Source organism: Eptesicus fuscus, chromosome 13 (assembly GCF_027574615.1).
Source record: "Eptesicus fuscus isolate TK198812 chromosome 13, DD_ASM_mEF_20220401, whole genome shotgun sequence".
In the NCBI taxonomy this organism is placed as follows: Eukaryota; Metazoa; Chordata; class Mammalia; order Chiroptera; family Vespertilionidae; genus Eptesicus; species Eptesicus fuscus.
In genome coordinates this window covers 81,159,558-81,177,556 of record NC_072485.1, presented here as the reverse complement: position 1 = coordinate 81,177,556, position 17,999 = coordinate 81,159,558, and the positions used below count along the sequence as shown (strand labels likewise).

The 17,999-nt window shown below is 64.9% G+C and overlaps 1 protein-coding gene across 1 annotated transcript; it reads right to left on the bottom strand.

The window, feature by feature from the left end:
* Positions 1-5,033: 5,033 nt before the first annotated feature.
* Positions 5,034-14,843, bottom strand: CHRM1 (cholinergic receptor muscarinic 1). Its single transcript, XM_008160723.3, has 2 exons — positions 14,787-14,843; positions 5,034-6,796 (listed from the first exon to the last, which is right to left on the bottom strand). Exon 2 carries the CDS (start codon positions 6,724-6,726, stop codon positions 5,344-5,346), a length of 1,383 nt encoding a protein of 460 aa, XP_008158945.1. The 5' UTR covers positions 6,727-6,796; positions 14,787-14,843; the 3' UTR covers positions 5,034-5,343.
* Positions 14,844-17,999: the final 3,156 nt, after the last annotated feature.

The window sequence follows — 17,999 nt, the reverse complement described above, 5'->3', positions numbered from 1 at the left end:
GTGCTGATGCGGTGGGGGGCTGGGGGGGGGCCTGGTCCGACCGTGCACCCCTGGACTCGGCTGGGCAGAGACAGAGCCGGGAGGGAAGTGAGGACCACAGCAGGCAGGGAAGGAACGTGTTTTCTGAGTCTCAGGGTACGACAGGCCCAGCCTGCTCTTCCTCTTACAGATGAGGAAACCGAGGCTTGGGACGGGGAAGTGATTTGTCCGAGGTCACAAATTCTGGCTCCCAAACTCTTGCCTTCAGTCTCCTGAGGGACCGGGGTGCTAGGAGCGTCTTTTGCGCCAGGGTTTGGTCTTTCCTCCGGTGCCGGGCAGAGCCCCCGAACCCCGGGGTTTCCTGAGTGATGGGCTGGAGGGTCTTTGTTCTGATGAGCTGACTCTTCTGGGCGCAGACACTGGGTGTCAGAGTTTTGTGAGTAGAGAGGGTGAACGAGACAGAAGTGTTTCCTTCCAGTGGGGCGAGAATATTCCAAGCAGAGGAACTGGGAGGAGCTAAAAGCACCACGGAGTGAGCTTGGGGCCCAGGCAGGACGGGAGACGCTCCGAGGCCGGGGCCAGGGTTGTGGGCCAGAGGTCAGAGGTCAGAGACGAGGCTGAAGCGGTAAGCGGGGCTGAATGGAGGGCTCCCAGGGGCTAAGGAGCTCCCATGTTTACCTCAAGCGAGTGACTAGCACTGTGGTCGGCAAACTCATTAGCCAACAGAGCCAAATACCAACAGGACAACGACTGAAATTTCTTTGGAGAGCCACATTTTTTAAACTGAAACTTCTTCTAACGCCACTTCTTCAACATAGACTCGCCCAGGCCGTGGTATTTTGTGGAAGAGCCACACTCAGGGGGCCAAAGAGCCGCATGTGGCTCGCGAGCCACGGTTTGCCGACCACGGAACTAGTGGAATCACGCAAGGGTGTGCCGGCATCGGGTCCACGTTTTGGCAGAATCGCATTGGCGGAGGCGGAGGCCTGGAGAACGGGTGGGCGTGAAGGCGGGGCTGGCACACCGCGGCCGCTGGGCCCGGTTTGGTACCCCTGTGAGCTAAGAACGGGTTTTGCATGTTTAAGTGCATGAAAAGCAAATCAAAAGAGTCATATATTTTGTGACACGTGAAGATGATACAAGTTCAAATCTCAGCGACATTCAAATAAAGTTTTATTGGAACCCGGCCCAGTGTTTATTCACCCACTCACGTACTGTTTACGGCTGCTTTTGGCGACCGTGCAGAGTGGAAGAGCTGCGGCAGAGACGGTAATGCGGACGGACCTACACACTGGCCTCACGCATTGGGTATTTGGCCCATTACAGACAGGGTTTGCTAACACCCGCATTAAGGTGTTATTTTAGCATTTCAGGCGAGGGGCCTGCCCGGGGACGGTGACGGGGGGTGGAGGGCCCTGGGTGAATTTGGGATCTCTTCGGCAGGTAGAGAGGCTGACCAGGCTCAGGGGGTGAAAGGAGACGGGATCTGAGATGAGGCCCGGATTTCTGGATGAGAACTGAGTGAATGGGGTGCCCGGAGCACCAAGAGGGAGATGGGACTGGGGGCGGGAAGTTCAGGGGCCGGGAGGGAGGAGCGAGAAGTTCTCAGGCCACTCCGCGTGGCGGTCTGCTCCCTGGAGTCACGCCGTTGTGTGCGTTTCCACCCCCGCTGAGCACTCAGACCCCTTAGGGCCGAGGCGGTGTGGGCACCTGGCGTCCCAAAGGCCCTTGTGCTGCAAAGGCGAGCGGGTACCTGCCTGAATTTCTGGTTGGCTCAGCGGCAGTTCCGTCAAACCAGAGCCAGGCTCCAAGGGTCCCCAACGCCTGGCCTGGGGGGCAGACACCTGAAGGACGCGGAGATGCCCAGGGGCCAGGTCTCCCCTCACCCATCGCCCCGCTGTCTGGGGAGGTTGGCCCCGGGGGAGAGGGAGGGCGGCCTCTGCAGGTTTGGTCCTTCGGGGCCTTGGTCCCTGCCCAGCCATCGCCCTGTCTTTGGTCCTACAGTCCTGTTGTCTGGGAGGCAGCCCAGCCTGGAGGACTATCCCCTCGATCGCCCGCAGATGGAGCTAAAGTGATATGCTGTGAACTGGGGGAGGGGAGGGGGGAGGAAGGGAGGGAGAGATTGGGGGGGGCAGAGGAGAGGACAGAGAACCCTCGCGGGTGCCCTTCTCCAGGCTTGCTCCAACCTGCCGGGGACTGGATGGCGTTCAGAGCCGCCTTATTCTTTCCCAACTTCCTGCTCAGGCACGAAAGAGCCCTTATCTCTCGGGCCAAGAAGGGCTTCTCGGGGTGGGAGGGGTGCAGCTTTCGGGGTGAATTGGTGCACGTCTGGCTCAGCCGCCTCCTGCAGCTCCGGCGGCTGGACCGGCAGCTGGACCGGTGGCTGGACCGGCGGCTGGACCGGTGGCTGGACCGGCGGCTGGACCGGCGGCTGGACCGGCGGCTGGACAGGCAGGGCTCTTGCTTCAGAGGCTTGCAGGGCACAGGCATGTCCCCAGGAAGCAGCCTGGCCCCACGCCCCCTGCACCAGGCCTGCTCCCCATCCTCCTTCCCCCGGGCCGCCCCCTGCACCAGGCCTGCTCCCCATCCTCCTTCCCCCGGGCCGCCCCCTGCACCAGGCCTGCTCCCCATCCTCCTTCCCCCGGGCCCTTTCCTCCCCGGGCTGGGGTGGGGGTGAGGGTCAGGGTTGGGGGAGGGACTCTGGACCCCTCAGAGCCTCGGCTGGAGGCGTGTGGAAAGGTGTGTGTCTGACACTAGACCCGCTCCTGGCCTTCACCTGGGAGAGCCTGGTCCGCGGTGACTGACAGGAGCCAGTGGGGTGCTTTCCCCAGGCCCCCCGTCTTCTAGCTCCTCCCTGGGTGAGGACACTGACGATGCGACTCGCCTCAGGCGGTGGGGAGGGGGCGCAGGCCGGTAGGACCTGTGCCTGGGACAGCGGCGGTGCCGGCCCTGACCGTCCACTCCGGGTCCCCAGGGGAGCCAGCGGCGTGAGTCCAGCGCCCCGCTCTCCAGCGCTGCTCGCTCCCGGGCCCGGCCTCCAACAGGGGGCGCAGGGCTGAGGGGAGCAGTCACAGGGGAGGGGCCCCAGGACGCGGGGCTGGGGGGAGGGGGAGGGGTCTGTGTCCTGGAGTCACTGTCCACAGTCCCTGGCCAGCCGGCTCTCTCCACCTTCCTGGGCTGCCCCTGCCCACGTGCCGCAAGCTTCCTTTCCAAAGGATTCTGGGAGCCCTGACAGCGGTGGGGGTGAATCTCCCCCCCCTCTCTGGCCCCCGGCCCTGTGGGCCAGCATTCCTCAAACCTCAGCCTGCCTCGGTCTTGCTGGAACCTGGCTGGGCTCTGCCCTAGAGGTTCTGACTCCGTCCATCTGGGGCGACCCCGAGCGCAGATCCGACCAGTTCCAGGGGCTCCTGGTCCCCTGGTCAGGGCCTCTGTGCACCGGGGATCCGCCACGCAGTCTGGGCGATCCAAACCGCCCGTTCCGAACAGCGTGGCCCTGCCTGGCTGGGAGCGCGCGCCTCGCCCTGACCGTCTGACCGTCCTGCCGGGTGAGCCCGCCTGCGGGCCTCCAGCCACACCGGGCTCTGCGGGCCGTGGGGTCACAGCGGGCTCCCGGCCACGCCGTGCAGTTCAGCCTCTGGAGGGGCTGGAGGCCGAGGCAGTGGGGCCGGCCGTGCCTCCACCAGCAGAGCAGCCTGGGGGGCGGCCTGCTTGGGGAGCTCCCCGCTCCCCGCTCCCCGCTCCCCTGCGGGTCGCCACACCATTGCTGGGGAAGTCGGCGCCGTCCAGGATGCCCTGGGAGCTGCCCCAGCCTCACCGGCCTCCGCTCTGCGGCTTTAATTGTGTGCGTTCACCGTAGTGAACTGTAACCGCGAGTGTAACGGCTTCGCGAGTTCTGTGTCCTTCTCGGGAGTCACCGACCTGAAGGGTGGTCTCCCGACCTCCGGTGACAAGCACATTGGGGCAGCGCTGCTGCCGGGAGGCCTGCTGTTGCTTTGTGGGGTGACCCTGAAGGGCCCTCCTGGTCACCGGCCTGCGTCCCCCGTCTGCGATGGGGGCGGGGAGCAGTTGTGTCCTCGCTGGGTGTGACAGGGCCCCAGAGGAGCTGCAGGTGGCAAAGCTGACAGGGAATGTGCGGGCTGCGGGCAGGGCCAGTCTCCTTAGCCCAGCCTTCCTACTGCCAGCAGCCAGGCCTGCCCACAGCCCCACTCACCTGGCTGGGACCTGGATGCGGGGCCCCAGGTGTCAGTAGGTCCAGCCTCTCAGTGCTGCCCTTCGGGGGGCACCGTCAGGGCCGTGGTGCACATCCCGCGGTACTTGCCCCCCCCCCGTCCCCCCATCCTGCCCTGGCCCAAGACCAGGTCCTGGACCCAACGCAGGGAGGAAGCACCTCAGCATCCTTGGGGGTACGAGGCTTTATTCAGACTCAGCACTTGCTGAGATGGAAGGAAAGAATATTTGGGGCCAGGCGGGGCCTGGAGATGAGGGTGGCTGGGCGGCCATGCATGGGCGGGACTGGGGAGCTCACAGGAGAGGACCCGTGGGCTGGGCCGGGCCTGTGTGGGGCGGGCTGGAGGCAGGCAGCATGCAGGAGGCCTGGCTAGATCTGCATGGCGGCTGTGAGCCAGGAGGGCCTGAGGGTTTCGCTGGGGCAGGGGGTATGGGCTGAGGCTGGACAGCAGGCACCTGCCCTCACTCCCCAGGGAATGGCCTGGTGGACACCAGGCGTCCGGGCCTGCTGCTGCCTCGGGACTTGACGTGTGACTAGCCGAGCTGGCGCCCTCTGGGGCCACTGTCCTGCTGATGCTGGGACATCTGCCTGGAGGGGGACCCCACGGGGACTCTGCGCACACTGGTAGGGAGGCTGGGCGTTCTCGGAGCCCAGCAGGGTGGGCTGTGCCTGCGGAGGGGCCAGGGGCTGGTCTCTCGGAGCCAAGCTTTTCTTTTCTGTGTTTGATGCCAGTTCCCCGCTGTGGCCACAGAGGGCGCCATTCCCCCCGCAATCCAGGCCAGCCAGGGGGCCGGGGCTGACGGCCGGCCGAGGTAACCCTCTCTGCTGGCCCGCCCTGCTGGCTCCAGGCAGACTTCCTGCCTAAATGCAAACAAGGAATCCCAGGGCCGGATCCTCCTCCCGGCCTTCTTCCTGGTGAAGAGCCCGTTCCCACCGGGCCGGGGACAGAAAAACCAGTTCCCCGGGTCGCTCCCTGCCGGGGATGGCAGCGTGGAGTTGGCAGGGTCTCCCTGGCTGTCGGGGAAGGTGACCTAGGGGCCCGGGCAGCCTGCAGGGACGGAGCAGGGCCCCAGGTCTCGGGTCACGGCCCCCGCTGCCGGCTCCCGGGCCGGGCGGAGGGTGCGGGCGAGGGGCCGTCAGCACTGGTGGGAGGGGGTGCGGTGCACGGAGCCGGGGCGCTTGGGGATCTTGCGCCAGCGCCGCTTGTCCCAGCGGCAGAGCAGCAGCAGGCGGAAGGTGTCCCGGAAGGCCTTGTTGCACAGCGCGTAGCACATGGGGTTGACGGTGCTGTTGACGTAGCAGAGCCAGTAGCCCAGCTCCCACAGCGTCCCGGGCACGCAGTCCCGGCAGAAGGTGGACACCAGCACCATGATGTTGTACGGCGTCCAGGTGAGGATGAAGGCCAGCAGGATGGCGCTCAGCGTCCGCGCCGCCTTCTTCTCCTTGACCAGCGAGAAGGTCTTGCGCTTGGCCAGCTGGTCCTTCCCGCGCGGCTTCTGGCTCTTGCCCGCGCGCTCCCGGCCCTTCCGCGTCGGCCTCTTGACTGTGTTCGGGGAGCTCTTGGGGGGCTGCTTGGAGGGGGCCTGCGCCTCGGGGTCCACCATGGGCATCTTGATCGCCACCTCGGGGCCCGGCTCCTCGCCCTCCGAGGACGTGAGGGACTCCATGGAGCCTTCGTCCTCCTCCTCCTCCTCCTTCCAGCTGTAGGTCTGCAGCAGCTTGGGGGCCCGGCAGCAGCCACAGCAGCGCCCCGGAGGGGTGTCCGCCGCGCCCTCGGCCCCCGGCTGGGACCGCTCGGAGCTGCTGCTGCTGCCGCCGCCCTTGCCTGGCGTCTCGGAGCCCTGCAGGGCCGCCAGCTCCCGGGCGCGGTTCTCCGTCTCCCGGTAGATGCGCCAGTAGAGCGTGCACATGACCGTGACCGGGAGGTAGAAGGCGGCCATGGCGGTGCCGAAGGTGATGATGGGCTGGGAGAGGAACTGGATGTAGCACTGCCCGGCCAGCACGGTCCGCTCGCCCACCAGGTACTGCCAGAAGAGGATGGCCGGGGCCCAGAGCACGAAGGACACCACCCAGGCCAGGCCGATCATCAGCGCCGCCCGGCGCGGCGTGCGCTTGGCGCGGTAGCTCAGGGGCCGCGTCACGGAGAAGTAGCGGTCGAAGCTGATGAGCAGCAGGTTCATGACCGAGGCGTTGCTGGCCACGTAGTCCAGGGCCAGCCAGAGGTCGCAGGCCAGCGTGCCGAGGACCCAGTGGCCCATGAGCAGGTACGTGGTGTAGAGGTTCATGGAGAAGGTGCCGATGATGAGGTCGGCGCAGGCCAGGCTGAGCAGGAAGTAGTTGTTGACGGTCTTGAGCTCTGTGTTGACCTTGAAGGAGATGAGCACCAGCAAGTTGCCGGTCACGGTGGCCAGGGACAGGAGGCCCGTGGTGATGCCGATGAAGGCCACTTGCCAGGGACCCTTGCCTGGCGCCAGGACGGTGATGTTGGGGCTGACGGCGGGGGCGGCCGAGGTGTTCATGGTGGCCGGTGGGGCCGAGGGCAGCCCTTCCTCTGGTCACACGGCGGCTTCCTCAGCGGGAGGTCATCGCCTGGGGGGAGAGGGCATGGGCTTCGGTTGGGGGGCTGGGCACCATCCACCGCCTGGAGTGCGGGGGCTAGGAACCCAGCCCCCCCCAGGGCTTCGGGCCAGACAGCGCCACCGCCACCGCCACCGGCACCCTCCCGGGCGGGCTGGGCCCTCCCTGCTCTGGCGGCCACACACACACACACACACACACAGACACACACACAGATACACACACACACACACATACATGCACACATGCACACACACTCACACACAGACACACACACACAAACACACACACACATACACACATACACACACATACACACACAGACACACACACAGACACACACACAGACACACACACACACACACACACACACAGACACACACACAGACACACATACACACACATACACACATATACACACAGAGACACACACATACACACATATACACACATACACACATTCACACACATACATACACACACGTACACATGCAGTACACACATATACACACATATACACACACACACACATACTCTTACACACATACATACACACACACACACACACACACACACACACACCATCATTATAACGCACATTCCCAGCCGCGAATGGGTTTGCCCGCCGCCTGGGGGTGGGGCGGTTTGGAACCCAGGATCCGAGTCTTCATTCCAGCTCCCCATTCGGCTGGAGCCTCAGTGCTCTCCTCGCTGGGAAACTGCTGCTGATTCCTGCGTGTTTACCTCGGGCACGGGAGACGCGCTCTGTGGACAGCGCGGCCACATTTTCAAACATTTCTCTAAATCCCATCAAAGCCCTCGTTTACTGCGCAGTCACTGCGCACCAGACACAATGCTCAGCGCTTCCCTGGATTATCTAATTTCACTGTCGAGCGTCTCGGGGGCGGGGGGAGGTCTCTTAGGACCCGCAGGTCACCGAGGCAGCCGTGGCGGCCAGGCCTGGTCAGGGTGACCCAGGTGGGGGATTAGAACCCACTTCTCTCTCTCTGAGCCCGTGGAGCTACAGGGGGATAATTCCGTCAAATAAGGAGACAAGAGACGGCAGGGGAGGGCTCCCCAGAAGATAAGGGGAAGAGATGGGAGCAGAGGGGGCCTGTGTGAATGTGTATCTGTGTGTGGGTGTGTGGGGGGAGTGGGTGAAGAGAGGGGGAGGGGGGGGAGAGAGGTGTTTGGAGCTGCGTCAGGCCCCTGAGGAGGGCAGCAGGGAGGCTGTGCTGGGCCTGGGCCCTCGCCCGGTGGCAGATCTCAGTAAAGCAGGCAGCAGGGGCAAGGGACTCCGAGACGCGGGGTCTGGCCCCAGATGGGGTGTGGGAGGCCCCCCCTCCCCACTCTGTTCCGGGGCTCCAGCTGAATGGGGGCAGCAAGGGGAACAAGAAGATCTCCCAGATTTCTCTGTAAAAAAATGGTGTTTTAGGTTCATTTATTGATGAGAGAGAGAGAGAGAGGGAGGGAGGGAGAGAGAGGAAGAGAGGGAGGGAGAGGGGGAGAGAGAAAGAGGGAGAGAGAAATATCAACTTGTTGTCCCACTTACTGATGCTTGATTCTTGTATGTGACCTGACTGGGGATCGCACCTGCAGCCTTGGCGTATCGGGACGATGGTCTAACCCAGTGGTCGGCAAACGGCGGCTCACGAGCCACATGAGGCTCTTTGGCCCCTTGAGTGTGGCTCTTGCACAAAATACCACGGCCTGGGCGAGTCTATTTTGAAGAAGTGGCGTTAGAAGAAGTTTAAGTTTAAAAAATTTGGCTCTCAGAAGAAATTTCAATCGTTGTACTGTTGATATTTGGCTCTGTGGACTAATGAGTTTGCCGACCACTGGGCTAACCAACTGCGCTGCCCAGCCAGGATCCCCCAGATTTTTCTTGACCCTGGAGTCCAGCCCGGGCACAAGTGCAGGAAAAGGGAAAACCCAGGACGGGCACTTAGCAACTCCTGGCCGGGCAGGAGGCCCCCAGCCGGGCCGTGGCCGCGCGCTGTGCCTCGGCGGCTCCCTTTCTGCTCCGGCCCCCGTGTCCAGCTGGCCGTCGACGACACGGGGTCTCCTCCTACCGGCAGCCGTGGCTTCAGGGGCTGTGCCGTTGCAAACATGCCAAGGGAGAGGTTTTGGGCGAGGGCCCGCCGAGCCCTGGCATCCCCGGAACCCGGTCTGTGACAGACTGGAATGCGGCCCGTGAGAGGCCGCTGGGTGACAGGTGGCCTCGGGGGAGCGGCGGTGGTGGCTGTGACCGCGGTGCGCGAGGCGGCGGGCACCTCCGCTCGAGGCGAACTGTCGGTGCGTGACAGCCACTCTCACTGTGGAGGGGTCAGAGCGTGGCCCCGAGCAAGAGGGACTGTGGCTGTCCGTGTGTCCGGGCCGGCGTGCACACGAGGGCACATCTAACGCCCCCAGTGAAGGACCCAGACTCTGCGTTGGAATCCAGGCTACTCCGCCGCCTGGGCACCTGCTGTCTGACCGAGGGTCCTAATCACAGACCAGCTCCCACAACGGCCCCTCGTGACCGCAGTGATCGTGGCTGTGACTTAGCGCCCCGAGTGCCAGCCCGTCGCAGCCGGGAGCCTGTGACCAGGCATCGCTCTTCTCTCCATTTTACAGACGAGGAAACCGAGGCTGAGAAAAGCCAGGGAATCTGCACAAGATACACAAGGAGGATCGGAACCAGGATTTGAGCCCAAGCAGCTGGTTCCAGGGAAACTTTTTAAAAACGGACGCTCGGCCTGGGGGCCAGAGTTGGCCAGTTTGAATTTTTAAAGTATTACGTGGAAATGCTATTGATTTCCCTTCCTTAACCAACGTCAGGCGCTGGGTGGGGGGCTGGGATCAGAGGCGCCTGGTGGGCTTCCCGGCGAGGCAGCCGGTGGACACCCCCCTTGACAGGTTCCCTCACCGCTTGTCCCTCTGGCCTGAGCTCCGTGCTGTGTAAAGCCCATTGCACAAATGCAGCAACCGAGGCCCAGGGAAAGGGGGAAGAAGGCACCGGGTCGCCCCAGGTCTCCTGGCTCTTAGATTGGGTGCTGCCTGCCCCCAGCTCCCAGGTGCCTCCGCGCAGCCCCAGCGGCGACCTGGGCCCCGTCCCGAAAGGCTCGATTGGAATCGGAGCTGCGGGCCTGGGGCTGCGCCTCCCCGGCTGCAGCGCCTCCTTCCATGGGGCAGCCTTCATCGCTCTGACCCGCGCCTCACACCGCAGCAGGTGGGGCGAGGAGGCCTCGCCTTGGGTGGGACACTTAAGGAAGTGCCTCAAAACGCAGGCATCAAGCAAGTGACAGTTCAATGCAACATTTAAAAATGGAAAACAATGCAACGCGTCCGTCATAAACACAAGTTTGAACAAAGACAGGATCCAACTCTGCACTCGCACACACACACCCCGTCACCCACACCTCGCCCTGATCCTGGCCCTGGGTCCGAGGAAGCTTTACAAAAGCAGACGGCCCACCCACCGTGGAGGGTAGTTGGCTACTTGACTTCTAGAAATATTACATTACTGTAGTATTTACCCTGATTACGGAGGGTGTCTGGGTGCCCCTCGTAAATTGTACTCTGGGAAGAGGGCCTCGCTCGCCTCACCCCGACGCCAGCATTCCTGGCTCTGAATCTCAAAGCCGTCCCTTCCCGGCCGTGTGATCATCCGAAATCGCGTAGCCCCTGCTTTCCGGCTGCCCTGCGCCCCCAGCCGAAGCGCCTGGCTCGGAAATGCCACCCAGTCAAAGGCCTGTTCTTCCTGACTCCTCGTTCCGATGCAGCCCAGCCCCTCTGGCCCTGGCCCTGCCCGCGCAGACCCCAGGCACAGCCCTCACTGCGCGTCCGCGTCCGCACGGCGGGCACCTGGGAGGATGGTACAGGACCCTGAAACTGACGCCTCCAGACGCTGAACAGAGAGGACCCAAGTCCCGGGGGCGAGGCTGCAGAGGCTGGCGGCTCACGTGTTCTCTCAGCCGGGGCTGGACTGCCATCTCCCCGCGGCGGCATGGGGACCACCAGGCCCCTGTGGGGAGCTGGCGAGGGCGATGATGGATCACAAAAAGCCTCCGAGGGAAGAAGCGGTCCGTGGAGGCGAGGAGGCGGAGCCCCCCTCCTCGATGGCGGACGCCCCTTCCCCCGTCCTCATTTTCATGTTGATAACCGCCACAACTCATCGCCTCCTGCATGCCGGGCCCCTGCTGTGGCATACCATTTCCCTTAATCCACAGGCCGCCCCAATGGGGGCTCTTAGCTCTGCGTTGTAGATGAAGATACTGGGCGGGGGCTAAGGGACTCCCTGATGTCTCCCAGGAAGCGGGGGCAAGCGGGGACTCGGCCCCCACCTGGGGCTCCAGGGTCTGCATCCTCCCCCTCGGCCAGCCTATCCCAGCTTATCCTCTATGAGGACCAAGGCCCTCCCTGGGAGGGAGGAGGAGAGCAGAGGTTGTGGGGAACTGAACCCTGATTCTTGCCAGCCCCTGGGGCTTCTGAGCTCCGGGGATGCAGCTCTGAGCAGCTGTCCATGGGCCCGGCCTGGCCTGTCCTCCAAACCCAGACGCGGGTCCTCCCCAGACCTCGCTGGACGGCGATGTGCTCAGAAGGCCCGGGAGGCCTGCTTGGGTCCCTGCTGTGTGCCCTTGGGCGGGTCTCCTTAACCTTGAGGGGGGGACAGCCCTCTGCCTGTTCAAGGCCACGAAGGTCAGGAGACGGTGGTTGTGAAGGGACCAGGCTCTGCGACTGCGGCTGGTTCCTGGGGATGGAGCCCTGGGCTGAGCCAGGGCCCAGCAGCCCCGGAGCGTCTGCAGAGGAGGGGCTTAGAGGCCATCCGCCTCCCACCCGGTGAAAGGGAGGCTGGAGGCCGTGTTAGCCTCGCCTGTTCTGTGAAACATCCCTGGGGGCGGAGTTAGTCGATGGGGATGCAGGGGGTTGGGGAGGACTCCCCCCGGACGTCCTGGGCGCTGCCTCTGCCTAGCTTTAGCCCCCACCTCTGCTCTCGTCTGGCTGTGTGACCTTGGGCAAGGCCCCGCTCCGACCTGTGACCCTTCTGCGGGATGAGTGCGTGCGTGTGCGGGCGTGTCCTTGCTGAGTAAGAGTCAGAAGTGGTGGGTGAGTCTGTGGCTTTGTGGGGATGGGCGGGGACTCATCCTCCGAGGGTGTCACGTGTGGGGGGCAAGGAGGCGGGGAGGGACTTTCTGTCCAGGACTGCGGCCTCCTGATGAAGGTTGTTGGAGCTTCACTTAATCTCATTAATGTTATTACAGCAACTGGTACTTCCTGCTGCAATATACCCGGCGTGGCTGTGAGCATTATACGCATGCTCTACTCGACCTGTTATAACTCCTTGCAAAGTAGGTTCTGTTGTCCTCAATTTGCTGAAGGGGCAGCTGAGGCTTAGAGACTGAAGGACCGCCCCGCGAGCTGGTCAGCAATGCCACCAGGATTGGGATGCGGGCAGCTCCTCTTGGGTCTCTATTCTACACTGCTCTGTGGGGCCCGGCTGGCGTGGCTCAGGGGTTGAGCATCGACCTATGAACCAGGAGGTCACGGTTCGATTCCTGGTCAGGGACTATGCTTGCGTTTCGGGCTCGATCCCCAGTGTGGGGCGTGCAGGAGGCAGCCAATCAACGATTCTCTCTCATCATGGATGTTTCTATCTCTCTCTCCCTCTTCCTTTCTCTCTGAAATCAGTAAAAATATATTGCTCTGTGGAGAGAGGGGGTTCAGCAGCCTCCTTGTCCATCTGGACAAGCTTGGCCAACCCCCGGGCTCAGTCAGTCACTGGGGAGGTGTCAGCCCTCCGTTAGGACCGGGCTGTGTGTGTGGGTGCGTGTGTGACAGTGCCTGTTGTCTGTCTGTGTGATGTATGATGACAGTGTGGTGGGAAGGGGGAGGTGCCGCTGTAGCTCTCTGAGAGGCAGGGGAGGGGCCGTGTCTGCCTCATTCAGGGCTTTGAACCTGTGCTTGGCACACAGTAGTTGCTCAGTAAGCATCTGTGGGACAAATACATGCGTGTGTACACGGAGTCGTCCTGCCTGGCTCCAGGATCAGGGGGCAGGACCAGCTCCTGAGCGTGGTCCCTCTGTTCCCTCCAGGCCTGTATGTCCTCACCTGCCAGGTCCCTGTCCCCTGGGCGAGGCCCTGCCGGGCTGGCTTGAGAGCACAGGAGAACAGCCACGGGCATCCTCACCTGGGGGCCGGGCCTGGACCGAGGGAGCCCTGCTTCGCCCGCTGCCGGGAGGCGGGGAGGAGGTAAGACAGGCGTGGGCATGGATGGCGCCTGGCAGTGTCAAGGGAGGAAAAAGCCACCCTGGACTCAAAGAGTTAAGGGATGAGGTCAGAGCCTCTCGCAGGGCGGCCAGGCTATTGACCGCCAGCGCCCTGGACAGATCCCCGGGGGGCTGGGGATCTGGTGATGAGAGGAAAGGGGAGGGGAGAGAGCCAGGCGGGGAGGCGGGGAGAGATGGCTGGGGAAGGGATTCCTGAACACCGGGGTCTCTGGGATCTTTCCACTGGCCAAGGAGTGGAGAGGGGAGGCCGAGAATGAGGGGGTGCTGGCGAAAGGTTCAGGAAGGAGGAGTGAAGCCATCTTGTGATTCTGGGCCTGGGAGCCTGCAGCCCCGACTGGAGAGAAGGGACGGTTTGGGGAGAAGGAGGTACGAGGTGGGGGTGGGGGCTGGGCACCTGACCTGTCCCTTCTGATGGGGCCTTAACCCGAAGCCGGCGGTCAGCGCTCGCTCCCCCTGGGCGGACTTAGCTCTGAAGGTAGCTCTTGACCCGTCAAAGGTGCACAAAGCTTCCACCCCCGATGCCCGGCCTCGGGGACCAGGCATAAGCAGATCCAACGGATCCCATTTTCAGGCTCAACAGTCTCCCCTGGAAGAGCCAACTACCCCCCCGCCCCCAGAGGGCAGCAGCCGGCAGTCAATGCCGCTCGTGCACTGGAACCCGCCCCCCCAGTCCCCTCGCTGTGGGTGGACCTTCACCAGGGCCTGGCCTTAGCAGGCTGGGCCCTCATCCTCCTCTCCCTGCGCCCCTGCTCTTCCTCCTCCTGCTCCTCTCCCCACTTCCTTTCCTCTCTCTCCCTCCCTCCCCCACCCTCCTAGGCATCACCATGGCATCACAGCCAGCAGAAACCCAGGGAGAAATTCACCCACCTCTCCCCACCCGCCCCCCGCAGAGCCCGCACTCCCCGCTCCCAGAGCTCGCCGCTCCCCAAAGCTCCCCGACCCCCGCCATCCTGCTCAGGCAGGCCCAAGTGTGCTGGGGGCCAGGAGAGTGGGCCCCTAAATACCTTCCGTGACCATGAGCATGTCCCTCCCCTCCTCAGCCTCAGTCTCTCCTCCTGTACAATGGGGAGGCTCCTTCCCAGGCCTGACATGACCTCTGCCTAACCCCTTGCTGACGCTCCGGGGTCCTCTCTGTGCTTTGGGGTTCAGCTCTCAGACCCCAGGCCCGGCCCGGGAGCCGGAGTCACAGCTGCTGCACCCATTTGGCCATCTCCTCCCGCCTCCCCCCCTGGGCCGCAGTGGCTCCCCTCTGACAGCTCAGCGAGCAGCTGGTCACCCAGGGCTAGGACACGGCACGGCGGCAGGGCACATGGCTCCTCCCGGCCGTCGGCCAGGCAGGGCCGGTCAGTCCGGTGGCGCTGCAGGTGTGCCTTGTGGGAAGAGGTGGACCGATCCGCCCGAGCAGCCCCAAGACCCGGTGCCAGCTGACCACCCTCCCCGGCGGCCGCCCAGGAGCTGGTGACTCCGCAGCAAGCAGAGCTCCTGGCCCCCCGCCCCCGCCCACGCCCACGCGGTGGATCTGGGGGTCCGGGAGGGCACCCTGCGTTACCTGGGCACAGCGCTGCGACCCGCCCTGGGGAAGCCCGGTCCCGAGACCACGGGGCGTGCTCCCCGGGCGCCTCACATGTCGGCACCATGTTCCCTGCCGCGTGGCCATGCATGTGCCCATTTGTCCCCGGGGAGCCCCGGGGCTTTTGGCCTGGTCTCCTGCTGGCTTCCGGCCGAACACCCACCTTGGCATCCAGCTTGTCCATCTGGCCAGCAGCCTGGTTCAGTCCATCTTGGGGGCGCTGCAGGTGGAGGGGGGGGTGGGATTCAGAATCCCCTGAGGGAGGAGAGGAGGGGTTCTGGGACTGGTACCCCAATTGGAGGGCTCAGCCTCCCTCAGGGCGCTGACGACAAGGGCTGCCCCCTGCCCCTCTGTCCCTGGGGTCCTGGGGGCTGTGCCTGCTACGTGGCAGCCTGATCCCTTCTGGCTCCAGGTCCAGTTCCCTAAGGGGGTCTCCGTCTCCCTGCCGGCTGAACCCCAGAAAAACACCAGGTGTGCCCACTCAAAGCCAGGGACAGGGCATCTGGGGCAGCCAGTGTCCAATGCTGCGAGCCCCCTGGTCTCTAGACCCCTCCCTGGCCCCCTCCTCTCTCTGGGGTCCACCCACATTTCCCTGTGCTCCGGTCCCCACCTTGAACCCAGGACCCTGCTCCTCCAGGCCCCACCTGCTGGCCCCTCCCGCACCCTTCCCAACGCACTCACGTGGGCTGGACAGGAGTCCGGGGGGTCCTCCACGCCTCTGCCTCCCGGGGCGGCCGGCGGTGTCTCCAGGGACCCAAACACCTGGCTCCGGGGGGAGCTGCGTCCTGCGCTGGCAGCCGGAGAGGCACAGCCAGTGATTGGCATGTCCCACCCCCTGGCACGCCAGCCCTGGGGGGGGGGGAGGGAGGGAGGAAGAGAGAGAGAGGGAGGGAGGAAAGGAAGGGAGGGGAGCTGGAGGGAAGCCTCAGGCAACGTCTGGGGTTGGACTGGGTCCTGGAGCGCGCCCCCCTCCTCCACCAGGGCCCCCAATTTGAGCCCCGAGACGGAGGGGGTAGCACTCGAGGACGGCGAGCCCAGAAAGGCTAAAAGTCCAGAGCGGGAGAGAAGGCGGATGCAGGGAGACACACCCACACCCGCGGCACACAGCCTCCGCGGCACACACCCTCACAAAGGCACTCTGTTTCCTGGGGCTCCTTCCCCCCAGCCCCCAGCCCCCAGCCCCCAGCCCCCAGCCCGCACCACCGTGCCCCGCGCCCGGACTCACACGCCTCCTTCCCTCACCCGCGCCTGCCCCTGCACGTGCCCGCGCGCCCACCACCGGCCCCAAGCCCGGCCCCCCCCCCCCCCCGCCACCCCCCCCCCCCCGCTGCGAAGGAGCTCTGTTCCCTCGGTTGGGAAATGACACATTGGGCCTCATGTGAGGCTCCGACTTGGAACAGACCCAGGGGCTGGCGCACCCGCGGGCTGCGCGGGCTGGCTGTGCGCTCCCGCGTCTGTCCGCAGAGCCCCGTGCGAGGCGTACAGGTGTCTGGTTTGGGGGTGAGTGTGTGTGTGTGTCGGGGGGCTATGTGCCTGCTCCACACGCTGCAGAGTGCCCCCCCCCACATGTGTGTCCCTGAGTGCCCATGTCGCCATGCAACCTTTGGAAATACAGGTGCCACCTGTTGGCCTGCAGCCAGGAGGTGTGTACACGCGTGTCTGTACTCAGTGTGTGTCTGGGTGTTGCCCAACTGTGGAGCTCGTTAATTCTACAAGCGAGGCAGCCTCTCTCCTGCCTGCTCCACCCCCAGCTTCCACTGGGAAGACACACAGACAGGAGACAGACAGCTCTCCTCCCAGCTGTCAAACTCTGTCTCCCCGCCTCCCACTCAGGGCTCCCAGGTTTGAGATGAGGAACCTGCCCTGCCTCCCTGCCTCCCTTCGCCCCGCTGCCGGCCGGCCCCTGCCTTCTGCGGCCCGTTTGGATTTGTGTTTCCTCAGGGATGGAGCCCCTGGGGGCCCTTTGCCATAGAGACTGGGTCCTGCCCCGCCCTCACCTGGCCCTGGAGACCTCCCGGGGAGCTGGCCGGAGGAGAGTGGGGGGCCATTGCTGGGGCCCGCTGAAGCCCTGGGGTGGAAGGCAGGGGGACCGGGTCACCCATTATCCCCTGAAGGCGGATGGGGAGTGCAAGGAGCAGAGGGGTGACCGGTGTGGTGGGTGAGTGTCCCCACGCGGGCCTCTTAGCTCTAAGCCCAGGGCTCCGGAGTCGGGGGGAGGGGGTTGGGACCTGCCCTCCCACGTCCCCTCTGCCCATTCCCCACCAAGCACCCCTCTCAAGTTTGATGCCCAGGGGTAACCTGGGCTGGAGCCCAGCTGTCAGTGGAGCCAGACACTGGAGTCCCCGGGGCTTGGCCAGCAGCCTTGGGGGGTCAGTGGTAGGTGCCGTGGCAGCCACGTGTGGGGGCATCTTCGCTGCTCAAAGCCTGCGGAGGCCGAGCCCGCACCCCGGCCACCGCCCTCTGCGGTCAGGGAGATGCTGCAGCCGGGAGAGGCGTCTGAGCGCCCGGTCCCATCCCGGACCGGCCGGCGGGGCGGGGTGGGGCGGGTCAGAACGCAACCGGCCCCTGCCCCGGCCCCTGGGTGCGGGCTCGGGCTGCCCCCTGCCGGCCGCCCGGGGTGCGGCGGCGCTGCGGGCCCTTGTGCGCGTCCACGTGGCCGAGTGTGGGGGTGTCAGGCCTCCGCGTTCAGTATCCATTTCCGAGTCTGAATCCGGCTTCTGGGCCCCTCCCCCCACCCTCCTTGGTCTCCCTTTTCTCTTCTCCCACCGCCTCTGCACACGTCCCCGCAGAAATAAAAACACTTGTTTTTGTAGGCGGGAGAGGAGGGCGTCCAGCTACCCCCCCCGCCCCCCCCCTTCTCTGGAGCGCCCCTCTCGGTCCCAAGCGCTCCCGCTTTCAGGTCATGCACCCGCGGAGGCAGGGGTGACCCCCGCCCCCACTAGCCCAGGTCTCCGTCTAGGCCCCAAGACCAGATGGGGAAACTGAGGTAGGCAGGGAGGAGGGGGGCAGGGCCGCGCGCAGCTCTCCACCAGCTCTCACCGCCCCCGCGCCCGCGCCGGATTTAGCCGCGGGGAGGCTGGGAACATTGTCTTTATTTTAAGCCGCCGAGTGCCGCACGAACGCGGCTGCCTGCGACAAAGGGCCCCGAAAAGCAGCGGCAGGAGGCGCACGTGGGGGTCCGCCCCCGCCCCCCACCGCGCGCCCCCCGCCGCCCTGACCCCAGCCAGTTCCGGCTGCTCCCCGGGCGGGTGGGACCCGGAGGGGCAGGGCGCCGGGCCGAGGACTCACTCCTCCAGCCCCCGAGGGAGCGCGGGGTCGTCCCGCGCGGCCGGGCCCCTCTCTCCGCCTCCCCACCGCGGAGGGGTGTGTGGGGTGG